The sequence below is a fragment of the Giraffa tippelskirchi genome, chromosome 14 (assembly GCF_054371585.1).
Source record: "Giraffa tippelskirchi isolate mGirTip1 chromosome 14, T2T-mGirTip1v1.2.pri, whole genome shotgun sequence".
Classification (NCBI taxonomy): Eukaryota; Metazoa; Chordata; class Mammalia; order Artiodactyla; family Giraffidae; genus Giraffa; species Giraffa tippelskirchi.
This window is the reverse complement of record NC_137288.1, coordinates 47,550,977-47,577,161: the sequence shown is the minus strand read 5'-3', so window position 1 is coordinate 47,577,161 and position 26,185 is coordinate 47,550,977. Positions and strand designations below refer to the sequence as shown.

The following is a 26,185-nucleotide window of genomic DNA, read 5'->3' as shown; positions in this document are numbered from 1 at the left end:
TACCAATAAACATTGTTAGATCTAATGAAATAGTAATTTCGTAGAATAATTAATTGCCAAAATGGATTCACAAAGAAATTAAAAACCGGAATAAACATAGAAGAAGGAAATAGTAACCAAAGTGACACCTTTCAAATTACATCAGGGCTCTATTTTTTTAGGTAGATATTATCAGTATCTCAAGGAATAAAGGAAGAGCAACCTAGGTTCTTATATAAGATTAATATAACTTTTAAATGAAATCACGATAAGGACAGAACAAGAAAAAAAAATGTATATATCAATTTCACTTATGAACAGAGATGAAAAATATATTGTAAAAACTAATAAATCAACTAGTTATTTTTTTAAAATAAAGACTAAATAATAACTAATACTTATTACAAAAACAAATCAGAAGGGAAATCAAAAGAATTCTCAGTAATTTCAAGAACAAGACACTGATGTCTACCAACCATATTTCAGTTCAGTGCTGTAATGGAGGACCTAGTCATTTCAGTAAGAGAAAACAGAAAAGAAATGAGAGTTGTATGCCTTGGAGAGAAAAGACTGCACTGTCTGTATTTGAAGGCAATAGAATTGTCTACAAAGAATATCTGAGAGAACCAACAGACTGTTTCAATTGAGGAAGCTTCAGCAAAGTTACAAAAGGAAAATATCAACAGGGTTCCTGTTGACAAAATGTTGTTTAAAACAGCAGTGAACACTAATACCTGGGAGAGACGTTCATGGAGAAAATGATAAAAATGAAGAGGTCTGATGACATTTATAGATAGGAAGACCCAGTGCTACCTCTCTCCAAATATGTCCATAAATCCAGTGTGTTTTGAATCAAATCCAAACAGGCTCTTTAAAGGAACTTGAATAGTTGATCTTAAAGTTTTTATGGAAAAGCAAAACGCCAAGAGTAACTAGAAAAATTTAGAAGAAGGTGGGAACAGTGTCCCTGTCAGACAGATATTAAGACCTATAAAGGTCTAATAATTAAAACAGAGGGTAAGTATCAGTACAGGTATAAAGAAGAAAAAAGAACTGGAACTAGACAGCGTGAAAAGACAAGCCACAAACTAGGAGAAGGTGTTCACCACCTCCAGAACCAAGACAGATTACTCTCCTGAATATTCCTTTAACAACAAACACAGTCACATGGAATACTGGAAAGATGGTATGAACAAGTAACTTACAGGAACTTGCATAGCTAATGAGCCTAGAAAGGATGCTAAACATCTGTAGTAGCTAAAGAAACTTAAATGATGCGATAATCACTTCACGCAACAAATTGGCAAAATTTAAATATCCTAACAAAAATATATTGACAGAATCATGGGGAACAGAGAGCTAGTGCACACACCACTAGTTGAGTATAAGTTGAAACAGCCACTTTGCAGAGCAATTTTATAATAAAGAGCAAAGTGAAAACTTCTTTTCCAAGAAGTGGGCCCTAGAGAATCACACAAAAGACTCATTGATTGTAACCTCTGTGTTTGTGAACGAAAATGTGGGAATAACCAAATGTTCATAAGTAGGAGACTGGGTGGGTGGTAAACTATGGTAAATTTTTATCCCATTGAGTTCTATAAAGCACCGAAAATGGATGACTTCGAACAGGGGTCAGCACATCGCTCACTGCATGTTTCTGTAAGTGAGTATTTCTGACTCGCAGCTACACTTATTTCTTAACATGTTGTCTGTGCTGCTTCTGCCCAGCGACAACAGAGAGAAGTAATTGTGGGCAAAGATGGTACAACCACAAAGCCTAAGATAATTTACAGACTGACCCGTAACAGAAATTTGCCAACCCCTGAACTAGAGCTCCATGTATTGAGCTGTACATGTCAAAAATAATGTATGAAACATAGCTTTTTGCAGAGTAATGCATGTAGTATAGTTTGAAAACATGCAATATACCTTGGTACGATGCCTCGTTTATATAATAGTATATGCGTTAGAATCATCAACACCAAATACATGGCAGTGTTTGCCATAGTGAAAGGGGCATCTAGAGGGGTGTCAACAGTTTCGATGATATTCTGTTTCTTTAACAAACGTGGAACAAGTAAGAATGTTGGGATTTGATACGTAACTGGATCGTGAGATGTGAATGTTGTATTACTTAACTGTGCCTTTTTGAACTTTAAGAAATACTCCATAATTTGAAAATTAGGTGTTTTGATCTGATGTGTTAATAATGACAAATTAGTTAAGAATTTGACCAAAGAGAATGCTGTTAATATTTTGTTTTCTAGCAAAGATTTTTTTAAGTATTTTGTATTAAAGTAACAGAAATGGAAGATTTCATATTTCATAAATTGTGTTTAATTTTACAAGGGGTATTGTTTTGCTTTTTAATTTTTTTATTATCAAAAGTTTCACATGTGCAGAAAGGGATATTTTTTATGTGTACAATTTATTGACAGAAAGGCACATAAGGATAGCTAAGAAGAGTAGCCTGAGCCTTTTTAGGTGTTGGATAATAATCAGGAAGGCTGAGGCCTGAGCCTAAGAGGTGCGGTAAAAACTAAGGACATAAATGGTCCTTTATTCACAAAACAAAGACAACAAAGAAATATTTGACCCATTGCATCATGTAAATGTGTAATTTCTAAGATAACTGAAGAAAAGTAGAACTAGAAGATGTATATTGTGGAGGAAAGAATACAATTGAGTGTTTCAGTTTTAGTCTTACCTCTTACTAACTGCTACGTGACCTGGCAGGGGTCATTTTAACTTGTTGGGGCCTTGTTTTCTTAGGATAGTGTGAAGCAGTTAGTTTAAATGATCAAACTAGTCTTTCCCATCTGATTCAATGTCTTGTTGACTCCTGTTTTCAATCTGTTGTTTTTAAAAAAAAAAAAAAATTATCATCCAACATAAAAAGTAAATGTGGAAAAGATGACTTTTTAAAGCTCAAGGTAGATGAAAAGTTAGTAAACAGTGCCTGTTTCTTCAAGCCAGGAGTTCCAGCCTGAACTCCTCAAGGTCTTGCCTCAGTCTTTATTCCTCCTATTTCTTTCTTCTCATATATATGTGCTCCAACTTTAGGTTTGCTCCTGTGGTTCATGGTTGCTGGTTTTTCCAGGAAGCCTTCCTGGAGTAGTTTAGGCAAATAGGTGAATGGTGGAGCCTCTCCGTGAATTAGCCAACACTGGAGAAAAGCAGGCTTTGTTGGGGAAATTGGTGTGTTTTATTTTGGATGGGAAATCTGATCAATTGTCAGTGGACATTCAGATGAGATGTGAAGTAGCTTCTTGACACAGATCTGGAGCTGAGCGAGATGAAAATATAGATCTGGTATATAGTTTGGTTAACAGCTTATATATGGTCATTTAAAAAGAGAGTGTAGACTAGAAGGAGCAAAATGCATCAAACTGAATCCTGAAGAAAATCAGCACTTGAGGGAGAAGGAAGAAAGGAGAGGAAGAAGATTGAGAATTGGAGGAAAACCAGAAAGATGTGACTTCGTGGAAGCCAAGCATAGCAGGCAGGATGAGGACTGTGAAGAGTGTTCACTGGATGTAACAAGTCAGTCATTGGTGATCTTGGCAAAAACACTTCCTGTAGGTTGGTGGCGCAGTGCCCTGCAGGCTGTGGCAGGCTGAGGGCTGGATGGGAGCGCTGAATGTAGCCAGTTCTTTCAAGAAGCTTTGCTCTTCAGGGAGGATAAGGTGAGGCAGTGGGATCTTTTTGAGAGAAGTTATTAAATGCTCGGTGGGAAAGAAGAAAGGGTTGAAGACAAGTACCAGGGTAGTTACTGATGGGACATCCAGACAGAAGGATCAGCTTCAGTGGTGATGTTGTGGCAGAGGAACGAGGCAAACGAGGATGTGGGTGCAGTGGAAACATCTGGTTTGGTGAGTTTTTCCTCCTTGTTGAAGGTAGAGGTGGTTACCCACTGAGAGCGAGAGGGCTGGGTAGTAAGTAGTGTTCTGCTAAGTGCAGGGGTTGAAATAGTCGCTGTGGAGAATCCTTGGAGCATGAAGATGCTGATTAGAGATCAGGGAGACTTCTAAACTGGAGACAGTAGTGTAGCGGTGGTTCCATCGGCATGGCTATATTTGTATTTTCTTTGAAGCAGCTCTACCTGCAGCCTGGATGGGGAGCCTCAGTGTTAGGATAGAGAAGGTGACCAACCGTTGGTTTGATCCAAGTTGCCCTTTTGCCCGGTAGATGTGACAGAAGTATGGGATGAGGGTGTGAAAGAAGTTGGCAAGAAGGTGATTGAAGAGCTAGACCATGTGGTCTAGAGCAGGGCTCCCTTGACTACAGTTCACAGGCCATATCTGGCCCTCTTCCTGCTTGTTTTTTTCACGTTTTACATGTTTACGTTAAGTACCTGCATACTATCCATCACATGCCTCTTGGCTCACATAGCCTAAAGTATTTACTCTCTGGCGCTGTAAGGCAACGTTTCCTGACCCTTTGTCTAGACTAAAATTGAGTTAGAGTAAAAACAGAATGAGACTTAGAGATAGGCAGAAAGTAAGGGTTCAAGGGACATAAGGTCTCAGTAAAGTCCAAATATTAAGTACATTGGGCAGTTGAGTGGCAGACCAGGAGGGATAGGAGCTCGTGAGTCAAGATTTCAGAGCTGGGGCGTCTGTGAGTGACAGGCAGGCCCGGCTGGGGCCGTGGTAGTGGGGGACCAAGTAGAAGGGGCGGTGACGGTCAGGGGAGTTGAGGTCAGGGAACTGAGAGCCCAAGTTGAGATACAGAGTCATCCAGGACTGGAGGAAAGGAAGGCTGGGAGCATGCCATTCAGCTTGCTGGTTAGGGATGGCTAATATGATAACAGAATCAGAAAAGACATGGGGTTTGCTTGAACAAGATCCGGCCCTGGAGGAGAAGTGGCTGGTGAGTAATATGGCTAATGACTGTTGGCTACCGCGTGACCAGGTGACCCAGGATGGCTGTTCTCTTGCTCTGTCTGTCCCCTGCTGGCAGGGCCTGCTTCATCTGCTCACATGACTGACCTTCTGCACACCTGCCCCAGGCCCCAGCTAGTGACTGTTCTCATCTTTAGGTTGGAATGGCTTCGCCGGGAGAGGGTGTAGCCCAGCTGCTGGGTTAGTAGATGGAAGCATCGCCCAAGGAACTTGGGACCTGGAGCTGGAGACGGGCTCCAGGGGCTGTCAGATGTCTCACTGGTTATTCCTGTAGAAGACAGCAACCTCCCATTGTTGCTTTAGGTCTTGGGGGCAAAACAGCATAGGCAGGTGTGTAGGAGGTCCGTCATGAGCAGGGTGACGGCGAGCCAGGCACTGCAGCGGAGAATGGAGAGAGCAGCAGCTTGCCCTCAGCCTCTAGGGGCTGATCAGACGCCTTCATCACTGAGGTCATCCTACAGGGCGACCGCTAGGTGGCAGTGTTGTTGAAGAGCTTCCTCAAATGACCGTCAAGTCCTTTCTCATTGATAATTATCAATTCCTGTGATAATACAGGTGTGATAATTTTCTCTACGGATGATTCTTCACTTCTGATTCTTCTCATTTTATTGTTATTGAGCACCCACCCTGCTGCAGGCACTTTTAGGACTACAAAGAGCAGCATCTCTTGGTGCTGTTTATCCATGGGGACCCTCCTTTGGCCACTGTTTCTTTATATATCATTCTTTCTTTACTTTTTTATATGTCTCCTTTTGTTCTGACCTCAGGACCACAGATAGAACATTGTTAACGATCGACATAAATCTTATGGCATAACTGGTTAAGAGTTCTAAATGAAGCCTTTGCTACACTCTCCTGGGGTTTGTGTGGTAATGGCTCACCTACAGTGAGTTCTCTGCATGCTTTTTGAGTTGAAATCTTCCATTTCTGTAGTCACATCACCTGTACCTTTAGGCAGAGCTTGAATTTAATATGCTGTTCTGTGTTCTGCTTGTTTTTTGAGTAGTTGATGGATTTACAGCTGAGTGACAGTAACTTCCGTCGACACATCCTGTTGCAGTATCTCATTTTATTTCAGTATCTCAAGGGGCAGGTCAAATTCAAAAGGTGAGTTAACATGGGTAGTAAATGGCTTATAAACAGCAGCAAAGAGAAAGATTGCTTATTGATGTATTTTTTATGTACTGGACTCATTTTATTTGTAAGGCTCACATCCCTGAAAACTAGATAATCAAGGGCTTTTGTAAGATACAAGACAGTAAGGAATTCGTTTTAGAGAAAAGGCTGTCAGTGTCTTTCCTGGTGAGCGCCAGGCATCCTGGAGTTCTCAGTTGTCGTGGGTGGAGCTATTCCTCACCTCGCTCACAACTTCTCCCAACCTCGTGGGACTGTCTAGGACATTACAACTGAAAAAAATGAAATCTTTGAAGCACGGAGGAGTTCTGGTTTCTTTGGCTTTTCAGAAAACCTGCTCAGGACCTGTGCTGTCAGTCTCGTACCTCCACCTGCAGTGCAGCCCCATCCTTCTTGGCCCATGCATCCCTGAGGCAGAGCTCCCTGTAACTGGATGGAAGTGTTGTGTCAGCTGTGTAAAGAATGTAGCTTTCTTCCTGCTGGTTTTGAATCCCACTTTCCTCACTCACTAGCCACACTTCAGCTTTCAGACTTGTAATTTTATGGTAACGCATAGGGAGCACTCCAGGGTGTTATTATCCTTGTCTGTTGTGGAGGTGTGGTACGGCATAGTAGAAACGAGGGGCAGACCTGGGTTTGAATTGAAGCTTCAGACCTAAGCTTTGAGCCCCTGTAGTCTTTAACATATGCACATTTCCTCGTTTTGAAAATTTAATGAATAATGTATGTGAAGTTCTTAGATCCTGGCATTATCAGTATTCACTGGATGGCTATAAACTACAGAGAACCTAGTACACAGAGCTGAACTAATGGCAGCTACTAACAATTTGGGTTTGTCTTCAGCCTTCTCTAGGGTTTGGGGGTTTCATTTATTACATTTAGAATGCATTTTAAAGGAACACGGTATGAGTTATTTGACTGCATCTTGGAGAGGAGTATGTTAATATTTTCTCTGAGGCTTTTATGCCATATTGAACTTATTCTAGAAAACAGTCATTGCTCTGTTCATAGTTAATCAGATTGATTCATTGAATGTTTTATTCCCCGTTATATACTTTAATGGCTTGAATTCCAACCATCTTTCTAAAGAATAAAATACAAGAACTTTTTCTTACAATTTCATTGTGATTGTTCTCATTTTGATAATTTTTGACACTGTTTACAGTACAGTTCACTTCTCTGTTACATGCTTTGTTTCAGACAGTAGATAAACCTTAAAGTTGAATAAACATTCTTGTAACTCAAGCATGCTTTTATTGCTTTGTTTCCTAGTTCAAACTATGTTTTAACTGATGAGCAATCACTCTGGATTGAAGATACTACAAAATCAGTTTATCAAGTAAGTTCATCACGCAACAAACCCATGATTGAACAAAATGAAAATTTAGAATTTTCTTTGTTTCAGCCCCAAATAGGAAAATAAGGATAAAGTTAAGCTCAGGTACAAGACCACAAACACTTCTTGGTTCTCTGCCTACAACCACTCCTATGATGCAGAAAGTTGTTGAAAGCTTAGTATATTCTTTCTAATCACAGCTACTATCTGAAAACCCCCCTGATGGAGAAAGATTTTCAAAGATGGTAGAGGTATGTGTTTTATATTTACAGTCTTTTTAGCACCCAGTAAACTCTCAAAGGCTTCACTATGGAAATGTAATTTATTTTCCCCAGCATATATTAAACACTGAAGAAAACTGGAACTCATGGAAAAATGAAGGCTGCCCAAGTTTTGTGAAAGAAAGGTAAATGTACACTCATCTCAAGCAGTATGAGAAAGGCATTTCAGAATATAGCTTGACACAATTATTTTACATGACATACAGATATGTGTAAATGTATTCATGTAACAGTATAAACTGTACTCTATAAAAATACAACTGCTTTGATTTACTTCTGTTATTTAATGAGGGGAAAATGCTTGCTGTGTACCCACATCTTGTAGTTTGTCCCCTGGTGTGGCATTTTTGTCTTTTCTCTGATGAGTGTGGTAATATGAAGCGTCCGTGTACTTCAGGAAGAAAACAGTAACTAAATTTCCTTGTATGTTTACACTGTGCCATCTCCACCATCCATCTGAAATCCCAGTGTGTTTTCACAGAACATCAGACACCAAGCCCACAAGAGCAGTCCGGAAAAGAACGGCGCCAGAGGACTTCCTGGGGAAAGGGCCCAGCAAAAAAATTCTGATGGGAAAGTAGGTAAACCTGTCTCCATAGCGGGGGATGTTATCATAGAAGCTTTTATATTGTGAAAATATTACTATAAGAACTCTCCAGGTTTTGTGTTTTTCCAAGTTTCTTGAGTTTGGTATGTACATAGATGACTAAAGCAAACTACACCCGATTAGTTTGTAGGGTTCATTACAAGACAGAACTTCCATTTTGTCTCTGGCTTCCAAGATCCACAGCTATAGGTTCTGCCATATTTTCCATGTCAGACAATACACTTGCTGTTAGATTGATGCAGCCTGTTTCTGGTTGTTGCAGGGTACTATAATCCTTTCATTTCTTCTATCTTCCGGTTAACTATACTTTGCTTTATACTGCATTCGATTATTTTAGAAAGAAGTTAATGGTTATTATTACTTAATAAAATATATGCTCATATAGAAAATTTGCTAAATTACCAAAATGTAATGATCAAAACTCATCACCACCCCAAAATTCAATATTTACTCCAATTATTTTTATAGCTTTAATGTATAAGAGAATGGTGTCCGTAAACAATGTATTTATTTTTGTGTGTTTCGTAGTGATGAATTAACAAGGCTTTGGAATCTCTGTCCTGACAACATGGAAGCCTGTAAATCAGAGACAAGGCAAGTTTAAAATGTTTCATACGAAGTGTTGCTTTTCTCAAATGTTAACTAGCATAGAATTTTTTGTCAGCTATAAGCAGAGCTCAAAAGAAATTTTAAAATCTATTGTGGTTGACTTCGGCTCAGCAGAATATAGCTTTCCATAAAACTACCTAGAGGTGCTGATAAAATAATTGTAGAAATCACAAGAAAGAAGGATTCACAAAAGAAGGGAGAATGAAAAACCAGAGTAAGAACTGCAGCTCGGTTGCTTCTAGCTGGGGAGCAGTGCAGTTGAGTCCCGCTTTGGGAACCAAAGAACGTGGGTTTACAGCAACAGAGGACAGAGAGTGAGGCTGCGGGCCTGCAGATTGGTCACTGAGTGCCCCTGGGTAACGCTGAGGCCCTCGACACACTCTGTAAGAAAAGGGCGGCGGAAGGGAGAGGGACTCGCTCACTGGCACAGGAAGCAAGGAGCTTACCCACTCCCACCTGAGATGTGGGCAAAAAGAACATGTATTCCCTGAGAAATTATAACCGTATCTGCTATTATGCAGCCTCAGAGTTTAAACTTACACTACTAGCAGCAGTGTGAAGGAACAACCTAAGCTAAGCTGCTGCTGCTGCTGGTGCGTCGCGTCGGTCATGTCCGACTCTGTGCGACTCCATAGACGGCAGCCCGCCAGGCTTCTCCGTCCCTGGGATTCTCCAGGCAAGAACACTGGAGTGGGCTGCCATTTCCTCCTCCAGTGCATGAAAGTGAAAAGTGGAAGTGAAGTCGCTCAGTCGTGTCCGACTCTTCGCAACCCCATGGGCTGCAGCCTACCAGGCTCCTCCGTTCATGGGGTCTCCCAGGCAAGATTACTGGAGTGGGGTGCCATTGCCTTCTCCGACCTAAGCTAAGAGGGTGAACTAAAATCTCCCAGGCTGATGGCAGAAAGCTTTTTCTCGGGGGAGAGGGGAATCACATCTTCCACCTAATTCACTCAGGGATTCTACAGATAAGTCTAAAGATAAGCTCACCATCCAAACCTAAAACGATTTACCATGACTAAGAATCAACAGGTAGAACAAGCAACTAAAAGGAACATGACAGTCTCAAAAAGGACCAGGCAAATTTGAAAAAACAAGTAAATCTTTTAGCAACAAGAAATTATAGCCATTTTGTACAACACAGAGAATATAGCTAATGTTTTGTAATAACTGTAAATGGAAAGTAACCTTTAAAAATTGTATAAAGATGTGATGTCTTTTTTAAAAAAGAAAACACAGTCACTTGTCATTTCGATATGACAAAATTTAAGTCTCTTTGGAGAGACCCATCTTTTAGTCACATATGTCATCTGATCAATTTGTTGGGTCTTACTTGCTTGAGTGTATCAAATTTTATTTCTAAAAACAAATTCAAGAAAGATGCAGTTAAAAACCAATCATGCTACCATGGTAACAATCTAAACTAAGCTCAGTGTTAAACCATATTGGCTGGTTATCTTTTCAGTTTGATTCTGGTTTTGTGGATGTGAAAACCTCCTGCTTGCTGGTCATTTAAACGCTCTTAAACCCCTGGCTGCCCTCTGACAGCAGCCCCGTCATGCACGACAGTGCACAGTGCTGTGTGTGTTCCCTTCCAGATAGACTGTTTAGTTTTGCGTCACCTCCTTAAAAATCTGAGTTCCTAAGTAATCTAACTGTAAATCAGTGTGGTTAATACTAGAATCTTTATTGCCTCCATTTTATGAGTATTAAGAACACACATGATCTTCACTAATTATTTTAACACCCAGGGAATACATGCCAACTTTGGAGGAATTCTTCGAAGAAGCCATTGAACAGGCAGACCCTGAAAACATGGTTGAAAGTGAATACAAGTAAGTAATGTTTCTCATGAGCTGATTTCCTCTATCTCAAGCACTGCATATGTACCAGAACACTAAGGGAGACCATTGATACGAGTAGTACTTTTCTCTTAGGTGAGGTTATCTGCCAACTCCATGTCCTGATTTCAACGACCATTCCCATTTTGACAAACAAGCAACTTAGAATGATGCTTGTGTCAGAAGTGGAAAGATCTGCTTAGAACCCATCTGTCACCTCTTTTCTCTGCTCCCCTTCAGTTCACTGTATGTCCAACAGCCACTGATAATGAGCTACTCTTAAGACCTCATGGGGGCTTCCAGATCACTTGCAGAAAATTTTAAATGGAACAGATCTGTGCTCTGGATTCTCTGTGGCTCACCTATTTCTGATGCACGATCTCTAGTCTCTGAGGTTTTTCTTGCCATACGGTGTATCACCTGTTACTGCCACAGGGGAGCATTTGGCAGATTCTGTTCTTGGTGTCAGTGTTTATGGTCTAGGCTATTGGCTGTGTCCTTTTCAGTTCTGGAGTCATTTTTTATTCACCAAGGTTGATATTGAGCAAATGAAAGTTTGGATGTTATATAAATTTTTTTAAAAAGCAGATATTAAATTACATAATGAAATCTGTCAGGTTTATAAAATATTCCGAAACTCACACCTGCAGGTGGCACTGCCAGTGTGGATAGAAACTCAGTGAGCAGTGACCCTCTGAGTATCTTTCTATCTGAGTATCTTTCTAAGTGGTGAGGTAGATGACTTCTGTCCTGCACACACAGCATCTGGCCAGTCCTGGACGCATACTAATTGACCTTTAAATGTCTGTAAACTTTAAAAAATGTGTTTGCTGCATATGAACCTGCCCTTTCGGACTCTGCTGGTTTCTATTTGTAAGTGAACTGAATGCTGAGAGATTTTTCAGGGCTACGGTCAGAGTGAGAAGAATGGTGCCTTCAGCTACTGATCTGAGCGTAGAGTTTCATCTGGTGAACTAAGTACATTAACTAGAAGGGAATATAAAAATTATAAATAACTATATAAATCACAAGATTGATGTCTCTTTTTATAGGGCTGTGAACAACTCAAATTACGGTTGGAGAGCCCTAAGACTGTTAGCACGGAGAAGCCCGCATTTCTTCCAGCCAACCAACCAGCAGTTTAAAAGTTTGCCAGAATATCTCGAAAATATGGTAATAAAGCTAGCCAAGGAATTACCAGTAAGTAGGAGTGATGAGTGTTTTATCCTTCAGTTGGCATTCTCTTCTTTTGTAAAACTGCTGTTGCTGTTTGAGCTAAGAGCTGATTTCACTTTAATCATGTGGAAAAAATATGATCCACAAACCTCATTGTTTTATAATGAGGAAATAATGCCTTTGAGTATACATTTATAGGATGTATCAATACATAAATGGATGAAGTAACTTTACATGCTGTATAAAAAGTTGTTATTATACTTTGGTTATTCTTCCTGTTTGCCAATGCATTCTATTTTATCACAGACAAGGTCCATGGGGTGGGGGTAGGCAACTTGGCCTATCTTCCTACTCGGTTCTCTTTTCTAATACAGTATGGTAATAACTATACTGCATGCATACAACCAACCAGAGTTACTCAAAGCATGTTGTTAAGCACATGGTTGGTCCCCTGGTCTGCCCTAGATTGTTGTTACCATGTGCTGGGTACACGCAGGTCATCTCACCAGGCTTCCTACTGGCTCCCTTCTTCCCAGGCTGGGGTGAAGGGAGTCCTTCCAACCTCTGGTTGTCCCCGTCCTTCCTTCTCCAGGTTAACACTGTCCCACTGGGATCCTTACCTGACCTTCACATTTAACTTTCTTGGGGGAAAAGTTCTGGGCCCCATAACTGGCATCTCTTAATCTAAGATCAAAACTATCCCCACTTCTCTGATTTTAGAAGTTGGCACTCTAAGACATTCCTTTTACTCATTGTAGCCTCCTTCTGAAGAAATAAAAACAGGTGAGGATGAAGATGAGGAAGATAATGATGCTTTACTGAAGGAAAATGAAAGTAAGAATTGAATTTTCTTGGCTATTTTACAAAATTGGAAAAGATTGGGGTTCTTTGTTGAGAGGTACGTTATTTGATCTACTTCTCAACTTCTACTGTTTATCTCAGCTCTCTTTCTTATAGTGAGGTGAGGAATCTAAAACATTGCTTTATAACAACTTTTCCAATAGTGCGTTTTATACAATAATATTGGGAAGTGTTGGGAAGGAGAGCACTTACATTTGAATGCACCTCATACCTCTTAATTCTCGGGGTTTAGATTGGGGGCCGCTGGTTTCAGGGAAAGCCTTCACGATTATAACACAGGCAACAGCTTTAGTTTTATATCCCTAATGATCATAAGAATTCAACCAGGGGAAATATAAAAAGGAACTGTTTTACTTTTAAAATAAAGCTTACTGAAGTCTCAGCAGCCCCATGTTCCATTATGGACTTTGACTCATACATGTCCTCGTACTTTGTTCATAATTTACCTTCCCTGTGTTTTCTAGGTCCTGATGTTCGGCGAGACAAACCTGTAACAGGGGACCAAATAGAGGTATTTGCCAACAAACTGGGTGAACAGTGGAAGGTCCTGGCTCCTTACTTGGAAATGAAAGACTCAGAAATTAGACAGATCGAGTGTGACAGCGAAGACATGAAGATGAGAGCCAAGCAGCTGCTCGTGGCCTGGCAGGACCAGGAAGGGGTGCACGCAACGCCCGAGAACCTGATCAACGCGCTCAACAAGTCTGGGCTAAGTGACCTTGCAGAAAGTCTAACTAATGACAATGAGACAAACAGTTAGCTTCGTTCTTTTATTATTATTATTAAAACTGTGATAAGGTTTTGTTACCAAGCAGCATTTGATAAGAGGTCCACTGGTTTTGGTAAACAATAAACATTTTTATAACAGTTGTACAGTTGGCTGGTGCTCCACGAACAACAGAATGTATGTTGGCTCTTGATGACTGACCTCAGGGTTTAGGGGGAGAAGTTGGAAAAATGGCCAGAATAAAGTGACCTCAAGGTCACACAGTATTTTTGTTAATTATATATGTGTAAGTCAGTTAGCAATGTTTAGGGGCATGGTGTTTCCTGCGTGCCGTGAAGTAATAGAATTTAACTTGCTGAGAATCCTGCAGTAATACTTTCTGAAGCTGCATGACTGCTCTAGTAGTCTCATATATGCTTTAAAGCAGAGGATCAGCAAACTGGTCCATTTGCCACCTCGTTCTATTTGCCACCTCTTTCTGTAAGTAAAGTGTTTACGGCACGGCCACACTGATCCTTTTTTAAGCCCTGCCTACCTCTGGGCTCCTTTCATGCTACAAAGGTACATGGTTGCAACAAAGACTTATGGCCTACAAAGCTTAAAACGTATGAAAATATCTGGCCCCCTACAGAAAAATGTGCCAACCCCCAACCTTAAGAGAAGTGGGGTGAAGTATAAAACCTAATTCTCTTAGCCTTACAGAACTTATTTTAACGTCTCAAGTCACTTAAAGCAGGGCTACATACCTCAGGGACTGCTGTGAAGTTCCAATGAGCTGTGTGTCAAAGCACCCTACACACAGCACAGCACTGTGGGGTGACGGCTGGAGCGGACCGTCCACTTCTCCCACTCCCACATGAGCTTACCCTTCAGGGCTCTAAGATTAGGTCGTCACTGGTTTAAATGCTGAGGGAGGGCTGAGCGCCTGTCACACTGTAAATGTTCCTGCTGGGGCTTTACCTTGCTGGCCAGCCCAGCAGTGCTGCAGCACAGCTCTGCTATCAAAAGGGCCTCGGGGCGGGGGGCACAGCCTGTAAGGCACGCTCAGGAATCACGACATTTTTTTCCCTTATTCTCCTTTTCAAAGATCTTATACGCGAGGCTGAATTCTAAAATAGTCTTTAACAGTTTAAAAGACACTAGCAGAAGTCCAATTTCTTACACTTCAAGAAATCTTTGGAATAATGCTTTTTTGGATCAAATAAGATGAAGTCAAGTTTTTTGTAATGACAGTTAAGAGATTACAATTTAAAATGCTAATCCCACAAAGGCTCCTATACTTTGTTCTAATCCAACCTGACCTAGTAGCTACAGCATCCTCCAAATCATAAAATCTGAATCCTAATTGCTAAATTTTTGTCCTCAGAGTTGTTCAGAACAAAATAAGACAGTGAATAAAAAAGTTCACAATTCACAAGCATCATACCAGTATATAAAAGAACCACTACAGTTCTCATGATCTCGTCCTCCCTTTCCTGTTCTGCACTCTCTCCAAGGCAAGAGGAGGACTGACTGCCAGTATTAAAGCTTAGCTGAAGAAGCTGTTTACAGGTAAGAGAATAAAACTTAAGTATTCTTAGATTATATTACATTGTTCAAACTTGAGAGGAAATGGCCATTTTTTGTCACTGCTGTGCTCTGTAGAGCCTTTTAAAACAGCATAAGCAGAGATAGAGATTTCATGATAATCCCTACAACTTTATTATATCTAACTCAAGACAGCTGATATCCTTTCACTCACAATAGAACGAAAATGAACTGATTAGAGTGTATTAAAATCTACCATATACTGCAGTATCTCATACTCTTGATATTTCTACTAAAAATCACTGGTATTAAATTTTGAGATAGACATGAATTTGGGAGTTGACCGAGTAGAAACAAACACCCAACTGAGCCAAGGAACAGATCTGATAAACATGGCTGCAGGCATTATCCAAAGAACTTCATTACTTTTACAACTTTGTGTTTCTTTTTAAACAGTATTAGGCTAGCAGGTGAAGAAGATGGTATTTTCAAATAGATGCTTAAGAGCATAACTAACCATCTGCAGAAACTCGAATAGTATTAAACATATCTGAACTTCAGCCAAGCTCCAACAGACAAAAGACTTGAGGTCAAAAGCTGTTAGTCCCTCTTTTTTTTTTTTTTATTAAATATCCTCATTTTCTAAAAATAAGCAACTGGAGCTTGTCAACATTTTAAGGTCCATTACTACAAAACCATAGCAAAGTTCAATGTACAAACCATAGTACATCAGAGACACAGTAACAAATGTATAATCAAATGTACTATTATTTGATCACAATTTATTTTAAAGTCATGAAAAGCCAGCAACAGTCAGGCTGGACAAATACTTGATTGTACCCATGTTTCCATGGGGGTGGGGACGCAGCACTGAGTTACACAATGAGATCAAACTGACTTCCTTTCCACCTTCCTGGCAACATTTGTGTTAGATAAGGCAAAGGATGGGCAGCTACTGAATCACTGGTGGTTTGAACCATGCAAGAACAACAAATAATAGAGTAATAGGTGTGCAATAAACATCTGATTGCTGAATCTTGGGCTGAAAAGGAGAAAAATTACCACAGAAGGTAATAATGGTTGAAAGGCATTTCAACTCGTAATTTTTAAAAATTAATCCAAGCAATAAGCTTTTTAAAAACTTCCTGCCACCTTTACACAGGGCAGCACAGTCCAAAGGCAATTTTCTCTTTTCTGTAATTTCTTAGGTCGATAACACAGAGTGGTCTGCTTCTGCCCTCTCTTGTTCCACATGAGGGGAAACACATATAACCACCTAAACATCTTCCTCCAAAGCTCTGGGTTATAGAAATGATCAACAAGTAACATTTATTTCACACCTAAGCATAAATAGCTAAAATGAAGATTACTGTTCACTTTCCTCTTCCATTATTTCCACTCTGCGAGGCCCGTAGAGTAGAACATAAGCTATGTGCCAGTCTCCACCACCAGAAAGTCGTAAGATATCCTCTGGTGTCACAATGCTGACCTTATCGTCATCAAACTTGATCCATTCATCTAAAGTGCGAGACAGAAACACAATTTATCTCAGACGATTTTTTCAGAGTTCCATTGCAAAAAAGGTACTGAGTAGTTTTAGGCACAGTAGTATTCCATCTGCCATACCAACAGTTCTCAAAGTGTGCTCCAGGGACTACGCACGTTCAAGATCTTTTCAGGGTTTCCATGAAGATTACAGTTATTTTCCTAACACTTCTAAAGCATCTGCCTCCCCACCCCCACCATTCTCTGAAGAGTACTTTGGAACACTCCAGAGGTTACACAGTGTGTGCTAAAGCAGAAGACAGAATGCAGAAACAGGAGAATCTAGCTGTCTCCTATTCAGCCTGGCAAACTTACAAAAATGTAAATCAACGTCATGAAATATTTTTCTGTTTTGGAAAAGACTGTTATTTTTAAATGTTATTTGGACTTCCCTGGTGGTCCAGTGGTTAAGAATCTGCCTGCCAATGCAGGGGACATGGGTTTGATCCCTAGTTAGGGGAGAGTCCACATTCTGTGGGACAACTATGTCCGTGTGCTCTACAGCCTGTTTGAAGCCACCATAATGAGAAGCCCGCCTGAACAGCAACAAAGACCCAGCGCAGTGAAAAATAATATATTTTTCAAACAACTAATCTGTAAAAAGTTACTTATGTTAATATGTAATGACTTCATTAATGTCAGTTTAAAATGAATCTCTCAGTTTTCTATTTTAGTAAATATTAGAGAGATACAAGTCTCATAAACAAAAGTTCTTCGGAATCCTCAATAATTTAAGAATGTAAAAGAGGTACTGAGATCAAAAGTTTTCAGAATAAATGTGCTAAAAAATTTAAACTTGTCAAAACAGTATGCAACAATTGAAAAAAAAAGAATCTTTACCTTGTTTCCTTTTCACCCATGATACATAATGGCCTGAAGAGCTAGACCTTCCCTGATGCGTTAGCACTGCTTGTAAATCATAGTATCCACAATTATTGGAGCCAATGTCTAAAGAAAGACATAAATCCAGTAATATTACATATGAACAGGTACGTGCTTTCTCAAGTTAAGTAACAAGGAAGAACAACTTAAGTTTAGCCTACAGAATACTACCCTATTATTAAAATCCAGTTAAGATACTATGGTCCACTTAAAGCTTCATGAAAGATAAATATGCTATCATTTACAGAACATATATTCACTGAAAAGTGATTTTTTTACTATCTCATACTAAACTAGTTGTGTTTAAGAAACAACTTTTTTTAAGCTTGGTATCTGAAAGAAACAGATTATGTGGCAAGACAGTATAATTTTTTTTAAAAAGCCTACACACAGTAACGGAGAAGGCAATGGCACCCCACTCCAGTACTCTTGCCTGGGAAACCCCATGGACGGAGGAGCCTGGTAGGTTACAGCCCATGGGGTCGCGAAGAGTCAGACACGACTGAGCAACTTCACTTTCACTTTTCCCTTTCATGCACTGGAGAAGGAAATGGCAACCCACTCCAATATTCTTGCCTGGAGAATCCCAGGGACGAAGGAGCCTGGTGGGCTGCCGTCTATGGGGTTGCACAGAGTCGGACACGACTAAAGCGACTTAGCAGCAGCAGCAGCACACACAGTAAAACTCAATTGAAATGAAGATTTCACTTACCATCAGCAAAAGAAAAGGGTTCATACTTAACTTCTTTTTGGGGACTACTGTTTTTATCACCCTGAGGGGAAAAAATTTTTTTTTATTTTCATGGTACTGGAAATAAAATTTATATTCTCTTATGAGTATATATCTCCACAAATATTTATTATCTATAATACAAATCACCAAGGCAAAACAAAGGAAAAATATGATGTCCCTTACACATTGCTAAAATGATATAACTACAGTTAACAGTATTTTGGCCACCTGATCTGAAGAGCCGACCCATTAGAAAAGACTGATGCTGGGAAAGATTGAAGGCAGAAGCAGAAGGGAACGACAGAAGACGGGATAGTTGGACAGCATCACTGACTCAATGGATGGGTTTGAGCAAGCTCTGGGAGATGGTGAAGGACAGGGAAGCCTGGCACGCTGCAGTCCATGGGGTCGCAAAGAGTCGGACATAACAGCAACAACAACAGTTAACATAAAACTGTAAATCCCAAAGTCCTACTTTTTAACAATATGCAATCTCATATGTACAGCAGCAGATCCTGATTATAGGACCAACTTCAAACCACTAAACCTAGAGCACACCAGTGAATACAGAGTCCAGATAAACTCTGTTCTAGGGTAGAAAAAAAGAGAATTCTGCCGCTTTCCGCACACTATCAAACCGTGTAGGTGAGGATAAAGAGCTGCCTCACAAAAACAGAAGTAGAATTACAGCAACTTATATTAAATATCTATTAAGCCATGGCTACCCTGCCACTTCAGTCCAAATGAACTAAAATATTTAATTCAGCAAGTATTTACCTCAATTAAAAAGATTCACAACTTTAGACAAGAATCTTTGGTAGGAACTCCCTTGCCTCAACCCATTCCAGTGTGTAATACAAATTCAAACAACTTATTTAGGCACATGGACACAAAGTTCTTAAAATCTATAATGATAAAAAAAAAGAAAATCTATAATGATAACGAAGACAATGCCAGCAGTTTAAGTGACAGCTAAAGTGACAAGAAGCCAAAGCATCTTACAACAAAAACGCAATTAGGTCAACCACTCCTTTCTATAGTTATAACACCTAGAGCAACTACAAAAAAAGCTGCACAAATTAGAAAAACATTATATGTAAACCAAATTAGAATTCTAAATAATGTTCACATAACCGACAATTATGGAAAAAAGAGAAACGAAAAAACGAAAAAACAGAAGGTAAAATATAGAAGAGATTTAAACACTAATATATATCAATAATTATGTTAAATATAAATGGCCTAAACATACCAATAAAAAGATAAGCTAACAGAGAGGACTAAAAATATGACCCAACTATATGCTATCTATAAGAAACTACCTTCAAATATAATATGGGCAAATTTAAAGTAAAAGAATGGAAAAAGAAAAAGATGTATCATGCAAATACTAACAGAAAGCAGAAATGGAAAAATTAACTTCAAACAAAGTAGACTTGAGAACGAAGAGAATTACCACCAACAAAGGAGACATTACATAATAAAAGAATCATTCCACCAAGAAGACAGCCATCCTAAGTGTGTACACACCAAATAACAGAGTTACAAAACATGAAAAGCCAAAGCTAACAGAACTGAATGGTGCAACATACAAATCCACAATTTTACTTGACGACTTCACCACTCCTCTCTCAACAACTGATGGAACAACTAGACAGAAAAACAGCAAGGTTACAGGAAAATCCAACACCACCATCAACCAACTGGATCTAATCAACATCACAAAATACTTCCCTCAACAACAGTAAAATATATGTTCTTTTCAAGTGCCCAGGGAATAGATACCAAGACAGATCACATCCTGAGCCATAAAGCAAACCCCAACAAATTTAAAAGAATTTAAATCACCCATGTGTTTTCTCACAATAGACTCAAACCAGAATCAGTTAAAAAAAAAAAAAAGGTAACAGGAAATTTTCCAAACACATGTAAACTAAACGAGACACTTCTAAATGACCCAAGGTCAAAGGGAAGTCTCAAGGGAAATTTATTAAAAATACCAGAAACATAATGAAAATAGAAATGCAATACAACAATTTGTAGGACACAATTTGAAAGCACTGCCAGGAGAGAAATTTACACCACTAGTATTTGAAAACAGGAAGTCTGAAATAAAAAATCCAAGTTCCCAAAACTTAAGGACCTAGAAAGAGAAGGCAAATAAACCCAAAGCAAGCAGAAGAAAGGAAATAATAAAAGTGTAAATCAATCAAATTAGATGCAGAAGAACAGAAAAAAAAAATCAATGAAACAACATGTTAGTTCTTTGAAAAGAGCAAAAAAAATGACAATCCTCTAGGAAAACTGACAAAAGAGAAAACATCAATTCTATACACAATCTCTTGCAAAAAAAGAGAAAAAGCTAATAAACTGTTTCAACAAAGTAGAGGATAAAGATCAATATACAAAAATAAATTGTAGTGAATGCAAAAATGAAATTGGAAAAAGTATGCCATTTACAAAGCTCAAAAATAATAAAATAGCTACAAATAAATTTAAAGTACAAGAAATGTACACTGAAAATTATTAGACTGTTGAAAAATTTAATGACTTACATAAATCAAAAGACATAGTAAGTTCATGGATTCTAAAGCTTAATACTATTAAAATGGAAATACTCCCCAAATCGATCTACAGATTCAATGCAATCTCTATCAAAATTCCAGTTGTTTTTGAAGAAATGGACAAGCTCATCCTAAAATAAATATGGAAATATGGCAACAAAAGGGACTCAGAAAAGTCAAAACAATCTTGAAAAACAAAGTTGGAAGTTTCGTACTTTGCTACAATCCTTACTACAAAACCACAGTAATCAAGACTGTAGTACTGGGCTTTCCTGGTGGCTCAGTGGTAAAGAATTCGCCTGGCAGTGCAGGGCACATGGGTTCGATCTCTGGTCTGGGAAGATCCCACAAGACGCTAAGCAACTAGGTCCATTCAATGTAACTACTGAGCCCTTGAGCTGCAACTACTGAGCCCACGTGCTCTGCAACGGAACAAAGCCATTGCAGTGAGAAGCCTGTGTACCACAACTGGAGAGTAGCTCCCACTTGGCACAACTAAAGAAAAGTCCAGGGAGCAGCAACACTCAACACAGTCAAAAATAAATAAAATCATTAAAAAAAAAAAAAAGACTGCAGTATTGGCCTAAGGACAGACATACCAACAGAAAAAAACTGAGGGTCCAGAAATACACTCACATCTACAGTCAACTGATTCACTACAAGGGTGCAAAGACCATTCAATGGGAAGAGAACAGTCTTTTAAACAAGTAGTGCTGAGGCAACTGAATATTCACATGCAATAGGATTTGGACCTGTACCTCATCCCACATACAAAAATTAACCCAGAATGAATCAAAAGGCCTAACCGGAGGAACTATAAAAACCTTAGAAGAAAATATATGCATAAACTTTCATGGCCTGTGACTAGGAAATGGTTTCTTAAATGTAACACTAAAAGCAAAAGTAACTGAAGAAAAAAAGATTGAATTGTAACAAAATTTAAAAAATTTTCCTCTTCAAAAGACCCTGTTAATAGGATGAAAAGACAAAGCTACAGGCTGGGAGAAAATATTCAGAAACTATGTATCTGACACAGGATTAGTATTAGAATATAAAGAACTCCCAAAATTCAAGAGTAAAAGGCCAAATGGCAAATGGGTAGAAAAACAAGGGACTTTCCTGGTGGCTCAGATTGTAAAGAATCTGCCTGCAATTCAGGAGACCTGGGTTCAATCCCTGGGTCAGGAAGATCCCCTGGAGAAGGGAATGGCAACCCACTCCAGTATTCTTGTCTGGAGAATTCCATGGACAGAGGAGCCTGGTGGGCTACAGTTCATAGGGTCACAAAGAGTTGGACACAACCTAGCAACTAACACATACACACACAGAAAAGATGAAGAGACATTTCATCAAAGAGGGCACATAGATGGCAAAGAAACACATGAAGACGCACTCAACATCATTAGCCTTCAGGCCACATCAAGTATCACTGCAAACCTACACAAATGGCTAAAAGAATAGTGACACTACCAAATTCTGGCAAGAATTCAAAGAAAATAGATTGGCAAGACATTGCTGATAAGAATGAAGGGGGTAGCGGAAAAGTGGACTTGGCTACAAAGGGGCAGCAAGAGGGATCTTTGTGATAAGAAAAATGTACTGTATCTAGACCATATCAATGTCAATATCCCAGTTGTGACATTATATTATAGTTTTGCAAGCTACTACCACTAGGCGAAATGAGGAACTCATTATTTCTTACAACTGCATGTGATTCTACAATTATCTCAAAGACCACTAGGGGAAATGAGGAACTCATTATTTCTTACAACTGCATGTGATTCTACAATTATCTCAAAGTTTAATTTTAAAAATTGCTTTTAATACACACACAAAACCTGCAGAAGAATTTAATTTTAAAATTTAGTATGTAATATCACACTGGAAATATTCCTGGTTACCAGGAAATATCTTTTTCCTTTTCAAGAAAACATGTAATTCAGCTGTGCCTTCTCTGAATTTAAAATATACAATTTATTAAATATAAAGTTGCTAAGGTTATAATTTTAACAGTTACAGGCATACCATTAGCACTTATTAAAAGATACAACTTTAGTTGTCACAGTGGGCAATATTCTGTAACACCAATCCATTTTTAAGAAATGGAGATAACATCATGTTAGGAGGAAAATAATAAAATACACTAAATTTTACAAAAGGCAAGCTGTTATGTGAAGTGCTTTGAGGAAATAAATTTTAAAAGAATATAACCTGCAGATTTTAGGGGAAAAGGAAATATTATGTTCATTCTATCATAAAGGACCCATTCAGCATAGCTAGAGTCCTTTTCCTTATGCTAAAATATATCTAAAACTTTAAGGGCTTCACCAATACATGTAGGATTTATATATATGCCAAATATAGATTCACCCATTATTACTAACAGATTAACAATATAAAGGGAATACTGAACACAGAGTAAAGATAAACATGTTAAGGTTAGAAAATGAACAATAAGAACCTACTGCTTTTGGCTGCTGATTTACTTTTTTATCCTCTAGATCCTTGAATTTTGATCGAAAAGAAACCATTTTCTCCTGAAGTTCTGGTGTACATAGTTCATACACATCCAACATAAGAGGAAATTTCACATCCTATATACAAGCCAAAAGTAAAAAGTGCAAACAGAATTAAAAAGGTAGTTGCTTAAAATATTTATCACACTTTTACATTACTGCTTTCATATTCAAATAAAGCTGACAATAAGATCTGTAAAAATCATGTGGAGACCCATGCAGTTGAAAATATAGTGCTTATTTTCAATCTGGCCCTAAGTTTAAGACAAAAAGTCTTTTCAACTTTTCCGTAAACATTTTAACCCATCAAACTGACTACAGAGGAGCTACCAAAATTTTAAACAAATGAAGCATTTCAGAAATACTAAATTAGCAGATTACTTCAACTACATTTAACTTACTTGTACAACCCTAAGTATATCTGAAAATGTATTAATGAAACTCAGCTCAAGAGGTTAGAATTATATACCCCTTCCCAAAGGATCAGAGACTCTATGGACACACTGCAGAGCTACAGTTCAATGAAACAGACAAATCATAAGGCTGGCTCTGACATCAAATGATTATTCTTTGGGCACCAGTAATTTAACACTTTCCTTTCACCTGGAAGAAAGGAATCACACAGAATACAGTGTGTTATACTGCCGCTTAGCCCACTCTTGTCCCCAAACCTACTGGACCGGTATCTCTGCAACTGAGGATCTGGCCTGGACCGGTATCTCTGCAACTGAGGATCTGGCCTAATGGTATTACTGGGGAAAGGAGGACATCCATCAGAATTACCTGGGACTCTTGAAAAATATAAGACCCAAGGCCCCACTTATCCAGATGCTTGGACAGGGCTGAGGGGCAGGCATGCATATGTTAAAAGAAAAGGAAAAATAGACAACTCCAATATACATTCTTGATTAATAACCACTTGTCTAATGTTAATGACTTTTCTGTTTATAGTATTTTGAAGTGAGTTCTAAAAGAATAAAGAAACCTATTATAAATAAGGAATTACCTTCAAAGAATTATAATTATTACAGTAAATTCATTACTAACCTTAAGAACTTTAGCATTCACAGATTCCTTCTCTTTGTAAAAAAATCGAACCATCTGAATAGTTAAGTAAGCCGGTAACCGGCTAATCTTGGACTGAGGAGATAAAATGGAAAGAAATTCTGTAACATGCAAACGCCACACAAGTTTCTAATTCCTCAGTGTGGTAAAAACAGTCTGGGTAACATTAACTGGCAACCTTTCAATTAAATGGAATTGGATTCCAAAACTTACAGATTTGATGTACAAAGCATTTCTTTGCAATGTTGGAGACTGCTTGGTGATTTCTTCCTGAAGTCGCTAAAAAAAAAACAACAGAAGACAAAACATTAAAAAAATTTCTTCTGCAGCATAGAATTATATCTTTCTTTTAAAAATTAGGGCTATTTAATAGATAACATATAGTATGTCAACAGATTTATACCTCTGAGAAATTGAATGAAGACAAAGGGAGAAGGATTTTAGATATGGTTTAGTTCTTCAAAGCATCAAAATAATTTGTCTTTACTTGCATGAACACTTCAGAATGTAAATAATATTTGAGTCTTTTAATTTATGATCCAAATGCTCAGATTCTGAGAGTTTACACTGTATTTTATTCAACATAAGAAACTCTTTCATGGTATTCCTCTACTTACGGATCGTCAGACTATTCGTATTAGAGGAAAAGGAAGAGAATGTAAATAACTCTTGTTCTTTATGTTTTATGTAGCTAAGCCTTCCAGAATCAATTACTGTTAAATTTGAGAAAAGTCACAACACAGAAAACCTGTTAATCTAGTAGATGTGGGAACGCCTTCAGCCATTGCATCTTCTAACCAATGTCTGCCTTTCCATCCTTACAGCCTGTGTGACACTGAGCGACACAGTTCTCCCCCCGGGGCATCACCTGTAATGGTAGCGACAGCACTTTGTCGCAGTGCTGGTGTCAGAATTACATGAGTTAATACATGAAGAAAACTTGGAGAACTATTTGGTACACAGTCTATGTTCAGTAAGCATGTTGGGGTCTTCCCAGGTGGCGGCAGTGGTAAAGAATCCGCCTGCCAATGCAGAGATGCCAGAGACTCACGTTTGGTCCCTAGGGTCAGGAAGATCCCCTGGAGTAGGAAATGGCAACCCGCTGCCATATGCTTGCCTGGAAAATCCCATGGACAGAAAAGCCTGGCGGACTACATATGGTCCATATGGTCTCAAAGAGTCGGACAACTGAGTGACTAAGCAGCAATAATCATCTTATACTTGCATAAAAATTGTTCCAGGTTTGATTTTTAAAAATTACTAATCACATTCCAAAAGGAATCACTATGGAGTAGGTTTTTAACATTGAACCAAGTTTACTCAGCAATGAAGAGGTAAAGAAATGTGGAGGAAAATTCAGTCAGTTCAGTTCAGTCGCTCAGTCATGTCCGACTCTCTGTGACCCCATCAACCGCAGCACGCCAGGCCTCCCTGTCCATCACCAACTCCCAGAGTCCACCCAAACCCATGTCCATCGAGTCGATGATGCCATCCAGCCATCTCATCCTCTGTCGTCCCCTTCTCCTCCTGCCCTCAATCTTTCCCAGCATCAGGGTCTTTACAAATGAGTCAGCTCTTCGTATCAGGTGGCCAAAGTATTGGAGTTTCAGCTTCAGCATCAGTCCTTCCAATGAACACTCAGGACTGATCTGCTTTAGGATGGACTGGTTGGATCTCCGTGCATCCAAGGGACTCTCAAGAGTCTTCTCCAACACCACAGTTCAAAAGCATCATTTATTCGGCGCTCAACTTTCTTTATATTCCAACTCTCACATCCATACATGACCACTGGAAAAATCATAGCCTTGACTAGACGGACCTTTGTGGGCAAAGTAATGTCTCTGCTTTTTAATATGCTGTCTAGGTTGGTCATAACTTTCCTTCCAAGGAGTAAGCGTCTT

At 38.9% G+C, this 26,185-nt stretch overlaps 2 protein-coding genes across 14 annotated transcripts in view; one reads left to right on the top strand and one right to left on the bottom strand.

Moving 5' to 3' along the window:
* THOC1 (THO complex subunit 1) overlaps positions 1-26,185 on the top strand; it is a 53,314-nt gene that overhangs the window by 23,226 nt on the left and 3,903 nt on the right. The window contains exons 12-24 of one of the 10 annotated variants that reach the window (XM_081561806.1): positions 5,890-5,990; positions 7,290-7,356; positions 7,554-7,604; positions 7,689-7,759; positions 8,116-8,211; positions 8,770-8,835; positions 10,599-10,682; positions 11,741-11,888; positions 12,623-12,647; positions 13,190-13,480; positions 14,819-15,003; positions 25,109-25,257; positions 25,349-25,525. In XM_081561806.1, the coding sequence (XP_081417932.1) occupies positions 5,890-5,990; positions 7,290-7,356; positions 7,554-7,604; positions 7,689-7,759; positions 8,116-8,211; positions 8,770-8,835; positions 10,599-10,682; positions 11,741-11,888; positions 12,623-12,647; positions 13,190-13,480; positions 14,819-14,838 (1,020 nt within the window). In that variant the 3' untranslated portion in view covers positions 14,839-15,003; positions 25,109-25,257; positions 25,349-25,525. Of the gene's footprint in view, positions 1-5,889; positions 5,991-7,289; positions 7,357-7,553; positions 7,605-7,688; positions 7,760-8,115; positions 8,212-8,769; positions 8,836-10,598; positions 10,683-11,740; positions 11,889-12,622; positions 12,699-13,189; positions 13,596-14,818; positions 15,004-25,108; positions 25,258-25,348; positions 25,526-26,185 lie in introns of those variants that run through there. The other 9 variants (XM_081561799.1, XM_081561803.1, XM_081561802.1 and 6 more) reach the window with 9 other exon arrangements.
* USP14 (ubiquitin specific peptidase 14) overlaps positions 13,482-26,185 on the bottom strand; it is a 39,786-nt gene continuing 27,082 nt past the window's right edge. For all 4 annotated transcript variants that reach the window (XM_081561809.1, XM_081561808.1, XM_081561811.1 and 1 more), the window contains 6 exons: positions 24,498-24,563; positions 24,267-24,359; positions 23,169-23,297; positions 18,119-18,179; positions 17,365-17,472; positions 13,482-16,497 (listed from right to left, as the gene is read on the bottom strand). In XM_081561809.1, coding sequence (XP_081417935.1) covers positions 16,346-16,497; positions 17,365-17,472; positions 18,119-18,179; positions 23,169-23,297; positions 24,267-24,359; positions 24,498-24,563 — 609 coding nt within the window. In that variant the 3' untranslated portion in view covers positions 13,482-16,345. The remainder of the gene's footprint in view (positions 16,498-17,364; positions 17,473-18,118; positions 18,180-23,168; positions 23,298-24,266; positions 24,360-24,497; positions 24,564-26,185) is intronic.